At 45.5% G+C, this 22231-nt stretch overlaps 1 protein-coding gene across 1 annotated transcript in view; it reads right to left on the bottom strand.

Annotated features, from left to right (window-relative positions):
• Positions 1-2659: 2659 nt before the first annotated feature.
• Positions 2660-22231, bottom strand: part of LOC134093416 (neuronal cell adhesion molecule-like) — a 66805-nt gene continuing 47233 nt past the window's right edge. The window contains exons 7-31 of the mRNA XM_062546464.1: positions 21726-21848; positions 21165-21335; positions 20272-20328; positions 19169-19280; positions 18659-18843; positions 18027-18158; positions 17186-17329; positions 16973-17084; positions 15933-16099; positions 15370-15517; positions 14843-14967; positions 13208-13309; positions 12811-13008; positions 12611-12681; positions 12244-12469; positions 11890-12005; positions 11572-11773; positions 11168-11290; positions 10400-10576; positions 8708-8785; positions 8029-8154; positions 7279-7431; positions 6477-6608; positions 6193-6271; positions 2660-3055 (exon numbers count right to left, since the gene is read on the bottom strand). Of these exons, the coding sequence (XP_062402448.1) occupies positions 2821-3055; positions 6193-6271; positions 6477-6608; positions 7279-7431; positions 8029-8154; positions 8708-8785; positions 10400-10576; positions 11168-11290; positions 11572-11773; positions 11890-12005; positions 12244-12469; positions 12611-12681; positions 12811-13008; positions 13208-13309; positions 14843-14967; positions 15370-15517; positions 15933-16099; positions 16973-17084; positions 17186-17329; positions 18027-18158; positions 18659-18843; positions 19169-19280; positions 20272-20328; positions 21165-21335; positions 21726-21848 (3494 nt within the window). The 3' untranslated portion in view covers positions 2660-2820. The remainder of the gene's footprint in view (positions 3056-6192; positions 6272-6476; positions 6609-7278; positions 7432-8028; positions 8155-8707; positions 8786-10399; positions 10577-11167; positions 11291-11571; positions 11774-11889; positions 12006-12243; positions 12470-12610; positions 12682-12810; positions 13009-13207; positions 13310-14842; positions 14968-15369; positions 15518-15932; positions 16100-16972; positions 17085-17185; positions 17330-18026; positions 18159-18658; positions 18844-19168; positions 19281-20271; positions 20329-21164; positions 21336-21725; positions 21849-22231) is intronic.

The raw sequence follows: 22231 nt of genomic DNA, 5'->3' as shown, positions 1-22231 counted from the left end.
ACAATGCAGCTTTTACAATGCAATGAAGCAAACAGGGGACTTTCCATTCCTGAATCATTCAGTGTGTTCATCCATGGCATACTAGTGTTGCATTTGCAGTGTGTCTATATTCTCACATAAGAGGCTCATACACGTAGGTTTACAGATAATTATATTTATTCATTCAATATTATACAGTATTTAGAATTTCTCAAATTTCATTCTCAAACTCTCATATGGAGGAACTTAAATAAAGAGAAACACATAAAATAAAACTGTTAGTAAACTCCAGAAAATTACATTGTGTCATCAGTATGGATACAAAATTCAATACACGTTAAGCAACCCATGGGGCATCCAGGAGGAGATGCTGTGGCAGTGAGCCTCACTGGCACATTGTGGGGCATAGTGGTAACTAGGGCAGTGGCCTTCCATGGGCTCTTTAAAGGAAACACCTGGTATTTTTCAAAGTTACCTGATCTAATGCTCAGCAAAGTGTACACAAATGTGTTGAGTTTCAGAATAAATTGGACTATTCCGGAGGGTATGGATTTTCAGTGGTGTTGCTTGCTTTGTTGTGTGCACCGTGGCACAATGGCGACAAATAAAAGCGCTGCAGTCCCATCTACGACATGTTGAAACAGGTTGTAAATCACCAGCTAAAATATGTATCACCATCACAACAACTCCTAGCGTAGCTTGTTGTGATTTCTTGGGAGTATAAACAGCCGCTCCAATTTGTTACTCTGCTGCCTGAGTCTGCATACTTCGCTGCCTCTAGAATAGCCCAGTTTATTCTGAACACCATACATTTATTTACTTCTATATGAGCAGTAAATTGCATCATTTTTCAGAAAATCACTGGTGTTTGCCTTTTAAAACCAATTACATGCTTGCAATCCACCCTGGGAAAAAAGGAAACAAGTTAAGTCCCAACATATCCACAGATCATCTGCCATGCATGCATGAATCCTGTTTCCATGGAGCAGTCTGCTCTGGAGCCGGTACAACTATTTCCCCAAGCCCCATACTGCACATGAATGTGGCAATTTACCAGAGTTGTATTACTGAAACGTACATATAGAGGAGCTGTATGAAAAAAAGAAACACCGTCATAGCTGAGAAATCTTTGAAATAATTTTGAGAGGGTGATAAAAAAAAAAGCACCCACTATGCGTATTGCAAAACACAATGCTCAGAAAAAGAAGATAATATTGAACACAACACCATCAACAGGTCATACCATCTTCATCCTTCATTAGAGTTAGGCTTTCCCCTCTGTGGCCAAGGCCCAACAAGTCCAAATATTTACAAAACAACAACATATCTACATATAAAATGCTTACAACCGAACTCAAACTTAAAACTTGATGCAAGTTATGAAAAACCAAATCACAAAAGTCAATTCCATTCCCCAAGCAAGGTCCTTGATGTTGGTGTCAATGGACATGGAATTCTACATTTGGAAAAAAAAGTGTTGCATGAAACCAAAATTAAACAGACAATTCCCCCTCACCCCATTTCAGTCTTATTCATTCACCTACTCACTCATTCATTCAGACACACAAACACAAACACACACACGAATGAACCAGATATTTAGACACCAAAAAAGCATAGACAGAATCATTAAAAATGTATGTGCCAATAGTGTCATAGTATTCAATAGAGGCACCTTATCTTCACCTACAGGTATTTAATATTGCAGATTAGAATATGTAGTCACAGCCAGCCTGCATCAGTCATACAATGCCAAAGCCATGTCCTTGAGAAACTGTTATTGAGCTCAGCGGCTGAAGCTTATTGGAAAGGAGTCTAGAAGCAGAGCTCTCTACAAAGGCACTATATGCTGAAGGCCACACTGCACTACGTTGGGTCCCTCGAAAAGGGAAGGGAACCCCTTTGCGTCAGTTTGAGATAGCCTGGTCCTTCCATCATCCCCTCGTCTGTGGGCCGCGCTCGTTGCCATGGAAACCGTACAAGGTCACATGCGGGTCAAGGTCATGAAGATGGGCTCTGAGTGTGGGGTCATGCAAGGGTTAGCGCCTCCTTGGCTGAACGTGCAGCAGCAATGTGAGCTTCTCAGGGGTGAAATATAACCAAGGTGAGGGGGTGAAAACCATGAGAGTTTTTGCTTTTAATCCAAGGGTCGCTTTAGTCATTTTTATCAGGGTCCACTGCACTTAAGAGTACACGCTTTCCTACACCGCCCAGTGTCCAAGAATATTCCTATTCATGGCACCCGTATAGAAATATCGGCCATTTCACAAAAAAAGACGTAATAATAACTTTAGCTTCTCACAAAAAATTTACATTATAACATCTCTGCCTTTCATATACAGTATATAGAACCTGAATGCATTCCTAGTCACTTCGTAAAGAACTGCACCACAAGTAGGCCTGCAAAGCAAGCACGTGAGGGAGCTGGAATGCCTACGATCACATGACTGGGTAGTGCTAACGCCCCTATTATTCAGTGGGAGTGATGGGCAGACGATGGTCAGGTGTTAGGCAACACTAGCTGAATACTGAATAAAATGTAAGTTAATATGCAATATGTAGGACTCTCAAAAGCCAGTGGTCTGCTTTCCATTTAGCAACCTACAGTACATTCCTTTCTCCCCCCCCCCTCCCCTTGCCACACCAACCCCCCCAACCCCCCGCCCCCCCCCCCCCTCCTGTGTCCTTGCAAATGTTCCTCTGTCTCTTTGACTGTCCTCCATCTGTCCGTGCATCTATTAAAATGGGCCCTCAAAAGAGGGTCTGTCCACAGTGCGGTCAGTCAGCTTTATCGGAAAACATTTGTGCCGCGGCGCGCGCCTCCCCCTCGTTCGGGCCGCGTTACACAAAAGAATTCATGGCGTTAACGGGGGACGGCGCTTCGGAGCTCTCAACGCACTCGGCCGTGTCCCGCTCCTTCTTTCCGCTATACTGCCCGATAAACGAGCCGTCCTCGTTGAACTGTCCGTCGCCGCCGTCCCCGTAGTCAACTAAACTGTCGTCACTGTCGTCTCTCTTTACCGTCCCATTGGACGGAGTGCGGCTTCCTTTTAATGGTTTATGGTCCTCATTGTCACTATGGGAGAAAATAACATGCAGGTGGTTACAGGTGGAATGATGACACATGGAGGTTTTTTTTTTTTAAGTTCTGGCTCTTTTTTTTCATCAGCTGGAGCATTGATGCAAAAAACATGCAAAAGTGCTGTAGCTGAGGGTCATGAGAATGTGTTCATGCTGCATGATAGAGCTGAAGTCAGGATCAAGGTCTGTTATCGCTGACCTGGTTGCTCTCAATTCAAGATGTGCAGTTTGACAAATGCAAGTGAACATAAGAGGCATATTCACTTTTGTCTTTGGCAGACATGGGTGAAAGTAATGAGCTTATCATGCAATCAGATGATGATACCAAGTGTTGCCTACACATTTTGATGCTCCAAACCAATTTCCTTGAAAAACTGCTTGAGGTTATTTCACTCTCTCAATTGCTATGATAATACTGATTTTTTTTTCAGTTTTTATCTCCTATCACATTATCACTTTGATTACTTTTTAGTCTTGCGTCATGTGAAATACATACAGTTTAGGCATCCTAAAATAAGGCATGACTATCGGAGTCAGTGCCTTCCTTATCATTTTGCATTGGCCAGAGCATAAAATTACGTTCATGGTGATATGGCATGTATCACTACAACAATGATTGGGGAAAAAAACATTTATGCCATAAAGCATTGATTGAAGAGCTCAAACAGAATACACACAATCAAAGAAAGTGAAACAAGTTTGGTTTGTCAAAATGAAAAACAATATATGAGACAGTTAAGTGTAATGAGGTCAGAAATTTCCCTTCCATCATAAAGCGTTCAGGACACAGCTGTGTGGATCTAGAGTTCATTCATTGCAAGACACTGCTAGCCCTGAACAAATGATATCAGCAGCTCAGCAACAGTACACAGTTGGAGTGCAAAGATTAAAAACCAAATGGTGAACGCGTTGATATCATTTGTTACTGGTGCTGACAGAGCCTTTTGAACAACCTCAAGTGTGTGACTCGTTTCATGATGGGAAGCTTATGTAAAGTGCACTCCAAAGATGGCACACACACACACACACACACACACACACACACACACACACACACACACTTGTACATGCGCGCACACGCGCACACACACACACACACACACACACACACACACACACACACACACACACACACACACACAGACACACACACTTGCACACGCACACAGATTTTCACCCAGTGGAAGTCAACAACATCTACTACAGAGTCTTCCTACACATGCGGGTCTTGTATTACCCTCCTTACCTTCTGGGAGGTCTACATTCCCTGTACACGTAGAAAGCAAGGGGAACAAATCATATAAGGTAAGGGATTGGGGAAAACTACAAAATCTCTTCTTCTTGCCCCAACAGAGTCTCATCTGACTGGGGCTGACTGGGGCTGGCTGCATACTAACGCCCAGAGGGGGTTGAGGAGGGAAGGGTAGGCAACTAGCAGGTACAGAGTGGATAAAATGTATCTGTCATTGAATCATCTGAGCAGAACAGCTAATCTCACCTCAACAGTGACAAATGCATTGGCCCATAAACCAGGAAGATTTGTTTTACAGCCAATAGGGAAAGGTAAGAAAGGGGGAGGAACAGGAGAAAGAGAGAGAGAAGGAGAGAGAGCGACAGAGAGAGAGAGAGAGAGAGAGAGAGAGAGAAAGAGAGAGATATATACATAGTTATATTAGTGAAGCATGCCATAGCCTGATGTGTCAAAGAAGCAGTCTAATCTGTGCACCCCATTTCACACCAATGCAACTGTGTAAATCCTTGATCATATTAAACCTCTCAGCATGGTCATTCAAATATTAACCCAATTAATTAAAATCAGCTAAGCTAGCATACACTTGACTTGTTGAGGTGATGCGTCAATATTTTCCTCTAGGAAACACCAGCACAAAGGCAAGGTCACAAATCAACCGTAAATAATCCTTTTAACCCCTTGCTAATATAAAATATGTATTTGTTATCATTGTACCACATACATTCCTACATGAGGCTAAACAAACTAGCTACAAGCTGAAGCAGAGTAGCTCGCACAAGTCTTTACTTGGAACATTGTGGATTGCCCTTTAACCTTTGGGATACACAGTGGATGGAGATCTCCTTTTCACAAAAATAGCATTGGCAAACATAATTCATATAATATATTAAGCCTTATCTGGATGAGCAGATAGGACTCCCTGTATTGCCACTTGATGGAGACCCCTATCATGAGATCTATATTATTTTCATACATGGTCATTATACATTATATTTCCAGATCACATCATTTCAAACATATACGTACCTATACCAAGTAATATATTATTACATATGTTAGCCATGCATAGTACACAACATTATATACATATATATTTCTTTTATGCCACAGCATGAAATTGTAAGGAGAGTCAATAGATTAAATCTATGTAGCAATAAAAATATAAAAGTAATTAACATACAAAACAACTAAAAAATGCAATCATCATCAAAATAAAAAATGGCAAGTAAAAAAAGAATATTCAAAAAAGCTTTACAAAATAAAGTGCTCAAATATATTCTCTTATTTCCGTGCAACTGAGAAAGCAGGCTAATTCTGGAGGTCTGATTAACAGCAAGCATCACAGCAACATTGCTTTTCATTTCATAAATGTGGGAGAGTCCTCACCGTATACATAATACGTCATTATGCATGAATAAGTTTGCAAAGCTGATGTATGACACAGTAAAACTTAGCATCTCATAATAGTTCTGTAAATAATGTATCTAACAGCCTTATAAAGGTGTGTTAAATCTGCCAGTTACCTGAAAAAACTATTAACCTGAATCTAGAATTAGTGTCATAACAATGAAGCAAATACAATGATACAATTCTGGGCATGTAATTCAATACACTCACATGACAACCGAGCTATACACCAGGTTAAAAAAACCTAAAAATTAAAAAATACATTTGTGCTTGAACACCAGTTGTTTGGAAGTCTTCTCCGGATGATGTTCTGTGTCTTGATTGTGATGTTGGTTTATTCTACGTACCTTCCAGTCCTGCTGGGGGGTTGGGGATTTGGTGGTGGAAGGGGACAATGGGGGTGTGTGGGAGAAGGGGTTGTGTGTGGACAAAATGGCACCCGTAGGCTCCATGGCAACAGTCAGATCTCTCACCTGTACTCTCCAAAAGTACAGTCCTCATCTTTCATGGGCTGGATCTCTGGGTCAGCGTGTGCATCTTCTTTTTCTTTTACTGGCAAGCAAGACGCAAAAAAGAACCACAATTCAATACTGGCTAACAAAACCTGGCCCAGAATGCCCCATAACCAATAAATCCAGGGAAAAGCTTGACATAAAAGTCCCTATAACCTGACACACAGAAACCTATTGGAAGCCTAATGGAACCAATTGGAAGCCTAATAGAACCTAGTGTGAGTCTAATGAATGACACTCCTCACCTGGGTATTTGCCTCCCTTATTTCTCTTGATGAAGCAGACTATGAGGAGGACCAGGATGAGGAGAGCAATGGCACACATGAGGCCAATGAACCAGCCCTGTGTAGCGATGTCCACCTGTCTGCTGGCCATGGCTGTGGAGGATAAAGGACACCGTCTTAGTCCTCAGAGTATCATGCAAGTCTGAGTACAAAGCACATCTGTGGCATTAGATAATACTACATCACAGGTAACAAGATGAATGGAATGTAACTCAATTTACAGTAAAGTGATGTATATACAGCATACAATAATAGTGCTATTTGTTCAAGATAATGGAAAACAATCTGTAAAATGCATCCAAAAGTTTACGACACCTTGGACAAATGAAATAATGCATCAGTAGAGATACAGCATTACATATCAACAAACTACATCCATGTACAATACATTTGTACATTTTCAAACATTCACTCACCCTCAAACACAAACAAACAACACACAAAATAAATGGGGAGTAGGACAAAACAGAAAACACTCGTTTTCTTCTACGGGAATGAGTTAACAATGCAATGCACCATCCAACTGTGCAATGCAGACAACACCACAATCATGCAGCAAACACATGGGTCTAGGACACTACCACACATCTGACAAGTCTCCACATAAGTGTCCCGATCAGACAGGGTGATTTCCCATGCGGAGCAGTTCACTCACAGACACACAGCCAGGTATGACTCAAGGCAAGGCTAATGCTAACGCTAGCATTCACAAACGGACGTTCTCCTCAAGGCCACAGGGACCTGGGCTGAGAGCCAGCCTCACCTGGAACGGTCACCCCAATCTCCTCCGATTGGACCATATGATCAGAGTGGCCCCTAGCCACCACGCGAACTCTGTAAGCCAGGCCCGCCTTTAGTCCCTTTAGAATATAGGACTGGGAGCCATTTACAGGCTCCTTTTTCCACTCTTCATTACCTGAGGGGTAGATGGAAGTTCAACGCAAGGACACCACATGTGGTGGAGATCTCATGAAGTTCTATATTATGGATTGCAGGCCACGTGCTTCATGCAGACTTATTGTATTTCATTAAGCTCCTGATCTGAAATGGTAAAGCTACTGCTATCATTAAATGTGATGCTTTCAACAAATCTAGGCTACTGAATTTGACCTACTTGTATTTGATTAGAATACATAAAATGAAGTACAGATGGAATTTAAATTAGTGTGATACAGTCCATTAGGTCATTTATCAATGGTATCCTGAATATTATGTTTAATGGATTAAATAGCATCATTTTGATGCTTGATTTAACTTGATTAAAACATGCAACTTAATAACATACTATCTCTACAATATAGGTGTCAGAGACCGTAAAGATCACTTATATGCAGAATCCGAATGGCCAAAATAAAATGGCATTACACAATGACCTTATAAAATACAAGCCAAACAATGTGGCAGTACTTCAATGTTGCTGAAACTTTGAAATCAAAATATTGACTGAGGGTCTCTTGCCACCTATATATACAGTATACTGTGTTTATATATAAAAAACAGAAGTACATCTTACTGTCTTCTACAAGTCTATATTCCACATAAACTTTCTTTTCAGGTCCCCAGTACTCCCAACTGATAAGAGCTTCGTCCTTTACCACGGACGAGCTAACGTTCCAGGACTCTGGAACAACTGGACGCACTGAGCACACAAGAAAGAGGACAACAATGAGTCGCAGAGCTCCATCACAAACTCACGTCACAGTGCAGGAGCTTTGCGCTTACTTTGGGCATTACAGGCAAATTCCTATTAGCTACACCTCCGACGTACATCAACACTTCATGGCAGCGCTAGCAGTTGACTTAATAGTCTAAAGACTTGATGTAATGCCAGCAAAATTCTGGAGAGTGTTATAAGACACTACATCCTATGTGTGACTACAGTATATTTAATTTAGAATATGGCTGGTCAAACTGAGCACATCTGTGTCAGATCAATCTACAGTATACACATGTCTGAAAGTGATGCTGCAGTCTACCACACATGCAGCCTGCATCAGCACCAGACAGCCCATGTCTTCATCAGCAGAAAGCTGACCATATACTCATCAAGACACAGACAAATACAGTCAGTCAAGATCTCTTATCTCGTTCTCTACAAAGTTCTAGAAACTACCACTACAGAGACGATGCTAGCACATGGGTTTTTTTTTAGAGGACACACAGAGGCTAGGTTAGGTCTAAAGCGGCAGTACCCTTGTGGTGAGGGCGAGGGCGTTCAGACTGTGTTGGGGAGAGTGGGTGTGGGTGTGGTGGTGGGGGTTCTGGGTGCCCTGGAAAAAACACGGAGAAGCGTAAGAGAGAGCCCACACAGGACAGACAGACACAGCAAGAGCACCAGTCAAGCAGACCCCAGGGAGGACAGAGGCCAGACATTTTGGGCATGCCAAGCCAGCCACATGGCGAAGGGAACGCAGGAGCAGGAGAAGGGAAATGAAGGCCTTCCGGGAGATAGAGATAGACAGAGAGAGAGAGAGCGAGAGAGAGAGAGAGAGAGAGAGAGAGAGAGAGAGGGAGAGGCAGTGATACAGACAACAGATAGCATTGCAGGGAAGATTTATCAGATTATTATGAGGTCGTGCTCAGGGAAACGCCAGAGAGAGAGAGAGAAAAAAGTTTAAACTTCTTTCTGGGGACTGGTTTTCAGCTGAGCGTTTTTAAACTGTAGAAGGACTACTGAAAAACACATGCATCTGAGATATCTTTTCTTTAAAATCATAAAACTTCACAATATAGCATGTATCCTCCAATATGGAGGAGCCATATGAAGCTGCATAAAGCCAAGTGCACAGCATGCGGTCTTTTCTGATTTTTGTCGGTTACCTCCGCCCACAAATACTGTGGGCCGACCCAGGACTGTCAGAGGGCAAGAGAAGGACAAGGAAATGGACAGTCAAAAGGAGTGGACAGAGGGAGCCTCAGGTAGACAGTGGCATCAGATGGGAGGGATGTGCATTAATTCAGTCCTAAAACAGCCACTGTGCTTGGCATTGTACTGTGACTTGGAAAGTGAAATGAGTGCAAATAGTCAAATCCACAGCAAAGCACTGTCTCCTTCACTCGAGCAATTAGCTCCGTGGTTGGTGACATAAACTAACAGCTGTCAAAATCCTTTTGCGCTTGTCTGCGAAACCTGAATAAATTCATTACCAGTGGCGTGCATCTCACATAAATAATTAACTGACTGTAATTAGCAGGAAGATGTGACTTCTACACTGTTTCGTAGGCACAGCTCATCATTACAGTACTCATTTTGATATCTTATGCACACATTCAGGGATGGGGCAAATAATTAACTCTACCAGTGACTGGAGGCAACTCATCTAAAAAAATTTTTATTAGTTCACTAGTTAGAAATAGACAACACCCTACTAAGAGCAAGGATCTTCTTCTTCTGACAAATGCAAGCAGCATTATATCTCAGGGCCCTGGGTAAAGCTCACTTACAACCTCAAACCCTTATAAAAGATGACTTTAGATGACCATATATCCTAACACAATACAACTTATCACATTTTACTGGTCCAGACACTTGAACCATTTCTGGAGTGTTTAACTGCTTTATAAATGTTGCAGGCAAAAGGATTCTTCACTGCTGAAAAAAGGTTGTGAATCTGAGAAATAGGGATTCGAAGAGGGCTCTAGAATCTGAGTAGAATCTTTCAAAGGGAAAAGCAGAAGATTTGGTCTTAATGTTCTATACCTTAACAGCCGCTATTCTGCTTCACCTCTGAACAAGTGCTCACTCAGTACTGAGCATGCTTTACCCCTAACCTATCATTAGGATGGATGCTTGATGACAAGTTACTGTAAAAGAAAGCAGCTCTTTACTTTGATAGGTGAGAATACTTCTTGACAGTGACTATCATTAAGCATGCTAAACTTACCTTTGTCGATGACAGTGACGCCCTCCTCAGTAATGACGGGGCCGGGTCCCTTTTGGGTTTTGGCATTGAAATAAAACTTGTAGCGTGTGCTGTACTTGAGGTTGGGCAGCGTGAAGCTTGTCTCATTGGCTGCCACTGTGACCTCCTCCAATGTGCCCAGATCATTGCTGTTATTGACTGGGGGAGTGGAATGTGATTGGTGAGGAGAGGTGTTGGGTGCGGGTTTAGCAAGTTACCTACAGTGACCTGGCACTTTAAGCTGACCATCCGTGTGACCAGACGATGTGGACAAATTAAGGCATGGGACATTTTCATGTGCTACAAAGCACAGGGTAAACGGCTATTTAAAAAATACTCTATTGTCCCAACACGTCTAACATCATGTAATTCAGCTAAATATATGCATTCAAATGTCGCTTTAAAGATCTTACAAGACAGGTGTGACATTTAACAATCATTACAAAGATAACTACTCTCCACAAACAGACAACACAAACAATTTACATTACAAATATATACATAAGAGATCATACACGTGCAAAATATATCAGTAACACCATTGATACAGTGGTGCTATATCACACTAGAGACTAATTCTGCCCACCCATTTCAACTACAACCATGATTGAAACATCAGTGTTCACCCGAGTGTTCAGCCATCACGGCCAATCCCATAACGCTTTCATTAATCCTCGTCTAATCCCCCTCCCTGTCTTTAATCCAATTGTGAGGATCATATCATCTCTGGACAGGCCACTAGCCTCTCACCTGGCTGATATTTCAGCGTGTAGCCCGTCAGGCGTCCATTGCGGTTGTGCGGAGGGCCCCACTCCAGGGTGAGGGAGTCCAGGGTGTTTTCCACCACCTTCAAGAACGCTGGTTTCCCTGGCACTGGAAGGGAAATGGAAACAGTGTTAGTTTGATCGGCCAATTATTACCAATCCACAACATTGTCATTCCTGAACATAAACGCACTTGAATTTGGAGCTAAGTTATGGTCTGTGTTAGTTGGCCATGTAATGTCACTGAGATTAATGCTAAACTGAGTCTGCAAGAATTCATTTTTCAAATGTTTTTCATTTTCATAATAAACAAATTAGAAGACAGAAAGAGAAGCCCCTGTGGGCCCCTGTGGGCCACCTTAACTGCAGTTCACTGCTCTGTGTCCTCACCTCCCTCCAGCGTCTCAAACTCCTTGCTGCTGGCGGGCCCCTCTCCTCGGCCGTTGTACGCGCGGACGTTGAGCGTGTAGCGGCTGAACGGGTGCAGGCCCGGCAGCTTGCCCTCCGTCCGGTTCCCAGTGAAGTTGAGGTACTGCTGCTCCGAATGGTGCCGATTGTGGTTGTGCAGACTCCCCTCCCGCGAGTAGTACACCTGCAACACAGCGCCAAACTGAACTGAACAAACGCTCAACCGTCTCAAGATATCTTGACCCATGGGAAACATCTCAGTCATGTCACGACCCAGACAGCTGCCGAGTGTTACTGTACCCTGTAGCCTTTGAGGTGTCCCCGGACAGATTCGAAGGACACGGGGTCCCACTGGACCTGGGCCAAGGTGCTGTTCAGCACGTGAACCATGACATTGTTGGGGGCTTCCTTTGGCACTGTGGAGAAGTCAGAGTCAATGCAACTGCCCCCATCATTATCAGAGGTCACAGAAAGTCACACAGAGTTTCAACTTGTCACGTATGTCACGTAGCGATAAGTATTTAAAAAAAAATGCTGAAATCTACATAACAATAGCTATGTTTGTTATGGTCCAAGAGGCTCACTTACAATGATTAGAGCCTTAATGTAATGAGTTACATATCAGATGTCTGGATAAAGCGGACAAATACTCACAGTCCTCCCCGGAGTAGACAATGACCGGCGATGGCTTGGGTCCAGAGCCGTGGTCATTAACAGCCTGGACCTTCACCTCGTAAGGCACGAACGTTGGAGTCCCCTGGACGGTGAACTTGGAGACGTTGGCTACTTTTACTGAGTGCCAATCCTCATCCACGTACTTTTGCCTCCAGTAAACTACATACTGAAGCCCGGGGCCATTGGACTGCAGGCCGGTCAATGGCTAGAGAAGAGACGGTTGGATTCATTAAAGGCATTTGGCCTTTGTGAGGCTCCTCCACTTCAAATACTTCACCACATTAGATAACATCAGTTTAAACATTTGTGGACTGAGTGTTACGAACAGGGTTTTTGCCTTACATACCTTCCAGTGTATAACTAGGTTGTCAGATTGAGTTCCCATGCCTTCAATTCCCGTAGGGTATTCATCCGGCGCTAAAAGACACCGGGAAACTGTTAAATTCACTGTTCCACTCTTCTGCTATTGCAAAATAGATACATTTGTAATAAAAAAAACATGTTCGCTTGACTACCAAGGGCATCAGATGTAGGTGTGTGTCTGACCTGCTGGTTTGGTTTTGTACAGAGCGGAGAGAGAACTGGGGTGGCTGTAGCCGACGTCGTTCAAAGCCAGCACCCTAAATCTGTAGTGGACAAAGGGAGACAGCTTGAGGTGGGCAGTGGTCTTCATGCCTGGGACCTCCGTCAGATTGTGCCAGTGCCCTCGGTCATGGAGTGAATCCTCATACTGAATAAGGAATTCTGGGAGGAGAGAGAGAGGGAGAGAGAGACTTGACTTTGAAAAGAATGTATTGAGAACATTTGTAACAACACTGGGAGAAAAATCAGTCCACTACTAAGCTCCCATAACCATAGAGAGTGCAAGAGGAATGAACATATTTGTAATACGCATGTTTACTATGTGCCAGTTGGGCTCAGAATAATCAACAGACACACTTACTCTTAATGGGGCTGTTGTGGTCATCTCCTGGGATCCAGGTAAGCTGCACGCTCTTCGGCCGCTGGTCAGTCAGCTCCAGGTCACTGGGTGGGTCAGGTTGCTCTGGAGGATCACAGTTGGGTATCAGCAACGGAAACTTGACACTAAGAATCTTGACCACGACACTGATGGACGGCTAACATTCAGTGGCCATGCAGTGCAATGTGCCCAAATGAACCATGACAACACAACTCTGAGGATTACGGAAAATAATCTGCATTCTTTTTTATCGCATTTCTGCTAAATTGAGGTAATCCTGCTGGTGTGCACAAATCAAGCATCTGAGGCATTCTCCTCAAGTTTTTGTTGCTATTCAGAATGGGCACAACATAATGAAATGAACTGAACTGGCTCAAATGAAAATAAATGCATCCATTTACACATTCCCAGGTACACCCACCATGTGCCGGCAACATGCATGTCAAACAAATGGATTTGATGAGAAAGTTGCACTTCAAAAAGCCCCTGCTGTTCAATAAATTATGCACAAACCCAAAGCAATACAGACATTCAAATGGGCCTGCATGTTGTCTATAGAAAGAAAAAAGATAAAAGAAAAAAAAACAGCTGCTTAATCTTCAAGGGGTAGGGGGTTAGCCCATCTTTGTGTTTGAAGAACGAAGATAAAAAAAAAAAAAACAGAGGTTCAGAAAACTGAGAAAAATCATTAAAAAATGGGCTTGAAAGTAGAAACTCGCAAAATCTGTTTCTTGATACAGACTCTCTCTCTTTCATGCAAATGACAGTCATGGCAAAGCATGCTTCATAACTGAAAGAAAATAACCAAATGCACGTGGACAAAGCATGTGGATGAACATCTATGCATTATCTTTTTATTTCATTTTACCATAGGCCATCGCTGGAGTCGGAGCAGTCCGGAGGGGAAGAAAACATTGATTTACAGACGCAGTTAGCAATTTGTGATATCACTATAGCACAGTGTTGTTTCTATAAGGGAACCGAATGCTCTCATAGCCAAGTCACAACTGCAAAAGAGAATTCTGGGTTATGTCATAGGTGGCTGTGTCATCCCAACCCCTCCTTCCGGTGCCTGGAAACGTCCCTCTGCCACGGTTCAGTAACTCTGAATGTGAGCCTTTAGCTCCTTTGCCGCACCGCAACCTCAAATCAGCAGGGCAGAATCTGACATCTCAAATCAATACTGTAAATGTTTCAGACCTTGGGCTCTCCTCTATGAAAGAACCGCGGTGAATCATTACCATCGTTTAAGCTCTTCATAAAAGCGACTCTCAGGCAAACACAGAGAGCACACACACGCGCTGCACACATACAGCACACACACACACACACACACACACACACACACACACACACACACACACACACACACACACACACACACACACACACACACACACACACACACACACACACACACACACACACACACACACACACACACACACTCACTCACTCTCACTCTCACTCTCACTCAGACACCACTACAGCTGAAAGATTCAGGAGCAGGAGCACTGCAGCTGACTAACACCACAGGGGAGCTTGACTCCTAAAGCTGAGTCCTGTGACTAGCCAATACAACAAAACACAGTGAGATAATTGACTGGGGAGGCGTACCGACGACGCGGAGATCAGCACTGGCAGAGTCCTGGTCCAGGGTGGTGTTCATGATGCAGGTGTACGTTCCGTCATCGCTGTCGGTCACCTCGGTGATGGTCAGACTGTCCGAGTCAACAATAAACCTGACAAGAAAAAAGGGGACCGATTAGACTACTTCACTGAACGTGTGTTAGAACAACGGAATCACACTCATTACCTTTATAATCACAAACTTATGAAGCGCCACTAAAATATACCTCTAAAATATAGAGAACGAGTGGAAATAATTGTTTCTTTTTTCATGGTAACACTTCAAGAGCATAATGTGTTGTTGATGATCCCGAGATTACAACAGTAATTGCTTTAGACTGTACAGTAACTGTAACTGATTCCCTGTTTAAAGTCAGAGGCCTGTGGCAATGCAGGTGAATTACTGGGTGTATTATATCTGAAACCTCAGGAAAATGGAGAACACGAATGATCGGAGAACACGGAACGTTGCGGAGAAGCGTATCAGCGCTGAATCTTGGAATCTCGGGCCTCACCTCTCATCGTCCGGCAGCTCTCCGTTGTCCTTCAGCCAGATCATGGTGGGGGTGAGGGTGCGGTCGTGCGTCACCTTGCACTCAAACACCGCGTTCCTGTTCCTCTGCACCACCATGTACTCGGGCTGCTTGGTGATGCGGGTCGGCTCTGAGGGAGAAGGTAGCCCGGTAGACAGTGGTCAGAAACACTTAGCCATTTGATTTAGCTGTTGAAACAATTCATTACATCGTGGAGCTGTGTAATGAATTACATAGAACTTGTGGAGTGAGTGTGTGTGTGTGTGTGTGTGTGTGTGTGTGTGTGTGTGTATCTGTGTCTGTGTGTGTATGTGTGTGTGTGTGTGTGTGTGTATGTGTGTGTGTGTGTGTGTATGTGTGTGTGTGTATGTGCGTGCGTGCGTGCGTGCGTGCGTGTGTGCGTGCGTGCGTGCGTGCGTGCGTGCGTGCGTGCGTGCGTGTGTGCGTGTGTGTGTGTGTGTGTGTGTGTGCAGTAAAACAGCATGAGAAACTATGGGGAATAAAACTGAACACTTGGCTGGCCAGAAGAGGGTGGTTCTTCTCACCTTTGACCTCCAGGGAGACGTGGTTCTCTGACTTGCCCAGCATGTTCCTGGCCGCGCAGTTGTACTTGCCACTGTTGGCGGCCTGGGCCACTGGGATCACTAGCGTGCCGTTGTCATAGAAGATGTAGGGGTCGCCCTCCAGGGCATTGGTATGGCTGTCCTTAAACCTGCGGGAGAAGAAGACAGGAAGTGAGAGGAGGAGAGGAGAGGAGAGGAAAACAGAAGAGAGGAGAGGAGAGAGGAAAGGAGAGGAGAGGAGAAAGGAAAGGAGAGGAGTGGAGGAGAGAGGAGAGGATAGGAGAGGAGAGGAGAGGAGAGGAGAGGAGAAGAGAAGAGAAGAGAGGAGAGGAGAGGAGAGCATGGAACACTAATCCTCCACCAACACCACTCACTGGCTGCTACTCCATGTAATACACTCATTTGCAGCTTACTAATTAGACCCGTGGCCAAGCCCTCTCAGCAGGTGTCAGGTATGCCGTGGATGCTGAACGTGTCTAAATGGCCTAGCTGGGCAGCACTTAATGCTGATCAAACTGCCAATCACCCATGCTAGTTCTGCTAGTTCATTACTGTGGGGGAGGCAGGGCTGTTTTTCAGGCTGAGAGGAAACCGGTTTAATTAAAGAGCCTTTTCTTTAAGATTAGAGCTCTGTCAGCACAGCGGGTCCTTTTTGTATGTGTAATTGGGGACGGGGCTTTCAGAACTCATTGCTGTGGTTCAGGACAGGTCAACATGGTGCAATGTTTTTGGCCTGTTTCTGCACTTCATTAGGGAGAGCTCAAAGTGTTACGACATCTGATTTAGGCCCATGATGAGGGAGCACTTTGTGGGCTATTAGAGGGGGGAAAACGGAACATTGATTCAACTCCTCCTACCACACACACACACACACACACACACACACACACAGACACACAGACACACACACACACACACAGACACACACACACACACACACACACACACACACAGACACACACACACAGACAACACACACAACAGAAACACACACACACACACAGACACACACACAGGCTCACCATGTGATTGTGGGTATGGGCGAGCCAAATGAATAGCACTCCAGCACAGCCTGCTTGTTCATGATGACCTGGTAGACTTTGTTGGGCGGTGTCAGCATCCTGGGAGGCTCGGCTGAAGAAGGAAGAGGAAAACAAAAACAGACGCCGTCACATCGTGAGCTATAGGAGCCAGACGAGCTCAACACGGCGGCGGTCGGCCCGGCGGCCACTTACACAGCACGTTGACGAAGGCGTTGGCGAGCAGGTAGCCGTGCTCGTTGGAGGCGTTGCACTGGTACACGGCGCTGGAGCCCGTCAGCACGTCCTCGAACATGATGGTGTCTCCCTCCACCTTCCTGCTGCTGTCCTCCGGAGCGTCTGGGAGGCAGAAGGGGAAAACATGCCGAGCTCAGTGACTCAGGAAATCTGGGTCTCTCCGTACACCTCGAGGGCACTCAGGAATGGCACGGAGAGGAGCAAAACCGAGAGCAACATGACTTCGGATGAGACATCCGCTATGAGAGCGTGACTATGCTGACTTTTAGAAAGCGATTCCGGGAACACCACGAGCAAATTGGAAGCTAATGACGAGGGGGCTAAGAGGTTTGCTTTTACAAACGGGCTCCAAGTCAGGTGAGCACCCGCCCCACCCCCCCCCCCCCGTTCCCCTTAAGTGCAGCGACGCCTGATGGACGGCGAGCGCACTTCCCTACTGCACTTAATGAGCTCTCTGTGTTTGTTCCGTCTCCCTCCCAGCTGAAAGCCCCCGCTAATGTGTCATGCCCAAGTTCTCTCACGGGGGCTGTGTAATGGGAAAATAGACAAGTGTGTGTGTGTGTGTGTGTGTGTGTGTGTGTGTGTGTGTGTGTGTTTGTGTGTGTGTGTTGTGTGTGTGTGTGTGTGTTTGTGTGTGTGTGTGTGTGTGTGTGTGTGTGTGTGTGTGTGTGTGTGTGCGTGTGCGTGTGCGTTTGTGTGTGTGTCTGTGTGTGTGTGTGTGTGTGTGTGTGTGTGTGTGTGTGTGTGTGTGTGTGTGTGTGTGTGTGTGCGTGCGTGGGAGGGGTGGGGGGGATCTCACTGTGGATGGGCAGGCCGTCCATGAACCAGCTGACGGTGGGCTTGGGGTTGCCACTGGCGCGGCAGATCAACTGGCCCCTCTCCCTGGGGGCCAGCACCAGGTTCTGAGGAGCCTCAATCCAGTAGGGAGCAGCTGTGTATGGGAAAGACAGGGAGTGGTGGAGAGAGAGATGGGGGGGAGAGTGAAAGAAATAGAGAGAGGGGGCATGAAAAAGGAAGGAAAGGAAGATAAGGAGAGGTGGGAGGGTGTGGGAATGAAATCAACAGAAATGGGGAGAGAAAAGCAGAGAGAGAGAGACAAAGAGAGACAGAGTAAGGAGTGAGAGGGGAAGAGAGGTATAGAGAGAGAGAGTAAGGAGTGAGAGGGGAAGAGAGGTAGAGAGCGAGAGGGAAAGAGAGAGCAAGAAGTGAGAGTGAAAGGGAGGTAAAGCGAGTGAAAAGGGAGAGACCAACAAGACGGTGAAAGGATTATTTATTGTTTCCCATCAACAAAATCAGCACTGCACCACACAGCGGACACTATGGCACCATTTGGCAGCACGAGTGGCCTGTAAGCACAGGACGGAGAGTCCAGGTGGTGGAAAATGTGCGGGCGGCGGGGCAGGAGGGTCGGTGGCGCTGGCAGGTGCCCACCTTTAACGGTGACGGTGATGACGTGGTGGATGGAGCCCAGCGTGTTCTTGGCCGTGCAGCGGTACTGGCCCGAGTCCGCCTCCGTCACGCCCGTGATGCGCAGCGTCTTGTGGAAGTTGAGGTAGGAGGCCCGGTTGGTGGGCAACTCCCCGCTGACCTTGGACCAGGTGATCTCAGGAGTGGGCCTGAGAGAGAGAGAGAGAGAGAGATAATGAAAGAGAGAAATAAAGTAAGAGACTACAAAATGAAAGGAAAGAAAGACATTAAAGACAGACAGAAAGAGTCAAAGGATGGAGAAAGTGAGAGAATTGGAGAGAGAGACAGAGTGAGATAGAAGAGAGAGAGAGAGAGAGAGAGAGAGAGAGAGAAAGAGAAAGAGGAGAAAGGAGCGAGTGAGGCCAAAGAGAGAGAGAGCGAGTGTGGGGAGTTGTTTAGCTAATGGCATTGCCACGCTCCAGCACGGAGAGATAATGGGCACGTCTGGCTCCTGGCTCTCGGCGGCGTACTCACAGGCCCTCCGCGATGCACTCCATCTCCAGAACCTGCCCCCGCAGGACCATCATGGAGCTGGTGGGGCCCGACGGCACCTGGAAGGATGGACGGCGCTCCTCCGTCTGCCCGTCTGCCGTGGGAGGAAACAGAAGGGACCGTTAGGAGCGGCTCCAGCCAGAGTCTCCGGAGGGGGGGGGGGGGGGGGGGGGGGGGGGCGTGGAGAAGCCTCCCCCTTCACAAGAGACCGGTCACCACTGTTCCCAGGGAGACGGACCCCACAGGAGGTCAAACACACAGGAGCTTCACAGGAGGGACCATGAAAACCCAAGAGGAGTTAGACAAGGAAAAAGGAGACCTATCGTCTTGTGTTTGCCAAAGTGCATCCTGGGGAACGTCAATAATAACGCGCTAAAAGATGAAATATGTTAAGAGGAGAAAACAGACGAGGGGCCTGGGGGTTATACAAACAATGAGAAATGAACAGATTTCATGTGGATTTGGATGAACAAAGGGAGGGACTGAGGTAACGGCAGGTAGTGGTGGAGATTAAATGCTGGCTGTTACACAACAGTATTTAGGGCAATATTTAGCTCCCCAACCTACAAAAAAAGAGGACAACCGGATAAACCTAAAAATATCTTCCGGTATGTCCTACAACCACCAAGGTTGGCACATATCTGTGCCTATCATAATTTAAAAGTGCAAAGATATTGTACGCTGATGGTAACTGTGTACAACATTCCTACATGCAGACACATTAACTGATTGATTGATTGATTGATTGATTGATTGATTGATTGATTGATTGATTGATTGAATAATTTGAGAGCAACTGATATTAATATTATACCCTTTCAATGCAGTCAGTTCTAACACAACATTTAAGAAGATGTTATCCAAGTAGGAGACCAAGGGTGATGCCATCATGCTGTAGCGGTTTTTAGTTGAGGGTACGTTATGGACATCATGAGAGGGGAAAGGCAGAAAAGATCAAATACTGTAGCAATAATCACTTGTGGTGAAAGAGAAGGTGGGAAAGGTCCGAGGTTTGAGTTAGTTGGTTGACTTCTACGGTTGGTTATTCTAACAGAGGGTAATCACTAGGGGGCGCCATCACTCACCACCAAAAAAATCAGTCTCATTCAAAAAACCTGGCCATGTATCATTGATTGCATCCACTGTAACACAACAGAAAATCATAACAGGTCAAGTGTGAGAAGCAAGACATAACTGAAAAGCATGTGTGACTGAACAAAACATGGCAGAGCAAGGTGAACTCAGAACTCAATGGTCAGGAAAGAAAAAAGGAGATGATCAGACAGTACAGCTAGAGGTGTCTCTTGGATCTGACGTGGACATTTTGGAAAGCAGTCTCTATGACATGGGACTGACTCATCTACAGAAATAGGAACATAAGACTGTCTCTTCCGCAGCCGCTAGAACATAAGATCGTCTCTTCAACAGCAACTACACACATAAGCTTGTCTCTTCCATGACAACTACACACATAAGATTGTCTATTCCACAACAACTTCAACAAAAGACTGTGTCTTCCACTGCAACTAGAGCATAAGGCTGACCACAGACCATAGAACAAAAGAACACATTTTCAATAGAGATTAGAAAGGTAGATTGGCTCTTCCACAGACACTAGAACAAGACTGGCTCTTCCACAGATACGCAAACATACAGTTGTTGTATGTTCATCATCCAAAGCCATGACTACATTAGACATGATCATCCACAAAACTACAACTGGCATTAGAGTAGAATAGTGAGCTGACTCCTCTCATCCAGAATGCTGACTCTCTTTCTGGACATGACGCTTCAGTTCATTGTGATCCCTCATCTACCCTCCCTGGCTCCAGTGACAAAGTCCCCTTTCATGCCTACTAGCATGCTGATGTCACTGCTTTGGGTGAGGACCGTACACGAGGAAGCCGTCTGTCCTCAACTCAACCACTAAAGCCACTGGCATGCGTAAGCGAGCGGGCACAAGGCGTTGGTGACGTACTGTTGACCACGCGCACGGTGATGGGCTGCTTCTGCTGGATGGTCTGCGTGTGGGGGAAGCGGGCGTAGCAGATGTAGTCGCTGCGCGAGTCCGGCACCACCACGTTGGAGAAGTACAGGTCCCCGTTCAGGCCCTGAGACACACGGCGACTCAGAGGCAGCCTCTGGAAGTCTGGGGAGGCAAGAGAGAGAAAGGGAGAGGGAGAGAGAGAGAGAGAGAGAGAGAGAGAGAGAGAGAAGATGAGAAAAAGTGAGAGAGTATGAAACAAGAGGGAGAGAAGAGAGGATGAAAGAGAGAAACAATGAGAATGAGGGTGAGAGAGAAGGAGCAGAGAAAGAGAGAGAGAGAGAGAGAGAGAGAGAGGATGAGTGTACTACCGGTACATCATTAACAATGACCCAGCTCTGTGGACACATACTCAGTGGAGCATTACATCATTGCTTGAACTCCCAATAGGAGCCCACACTCCCCAGCAGCCATGCGCTAAACATATCTTCTGCTCCATTTTAGGAGCCACAGACAGAGCGCCACATTTGCCAGTGCAGCGGCAGTAAGACTCACTGTTGTCCATCCAGAAGACGATGGGTGGGGGCAGTCCAGCGGGCGGTCTGCACTTCAGGACCAGAGATGCCCCTTCCTGCACTACTAATGGCGGATTATTCTCCTTTGACCACAAGGGGGACCCTGTGGGAGGACCATGGGGTTAATATGCAGGACAGGAAATACACACACTGGCATAACAGCTATCATCTAGAGAGGGAGTGTTGAGGGAAATAAACTAATTTGATGGGTGTAGGCAGAGGGTGTAATTCACTAACACGGAGAGAGGCAGGGGTGCGTGTGGAAAGGCTACTTGATTGGATTTGGGTGGACATTTCTAAACCAGCTTAACAAAGCAAATATACAGTAAATGGCCATTCCCACTGCTGGTTGAGCTAAATTGGAACATAAGGGTGCAATTGTGGTTATTGACCGGGGTAGCTTTGGCATGCTTTTCTGCTGAATGTTGCTGTTTACCTTCCAGGAAGTAGACTTTAATGGAGGATAAACAAACTCATTTGTTTTTT

The sequence above is a fragment of the Sardina pilchardus genome, chromosome 10, assembly GCF_963854185.1.
Source record: "Sardina pilchardus chromosome 10, fSarPil1.1, whole genome shotgun sequence".
Lineage (NCBI taxonomy): Eukaryota > Metazoa > Chordata > Actinopteri > Clupeiformes > Clupeidae > Sardina > Sardina pilchardus.
This window is presented reverse-complemented; position numbering and strand designations above follow the sequence as displayed.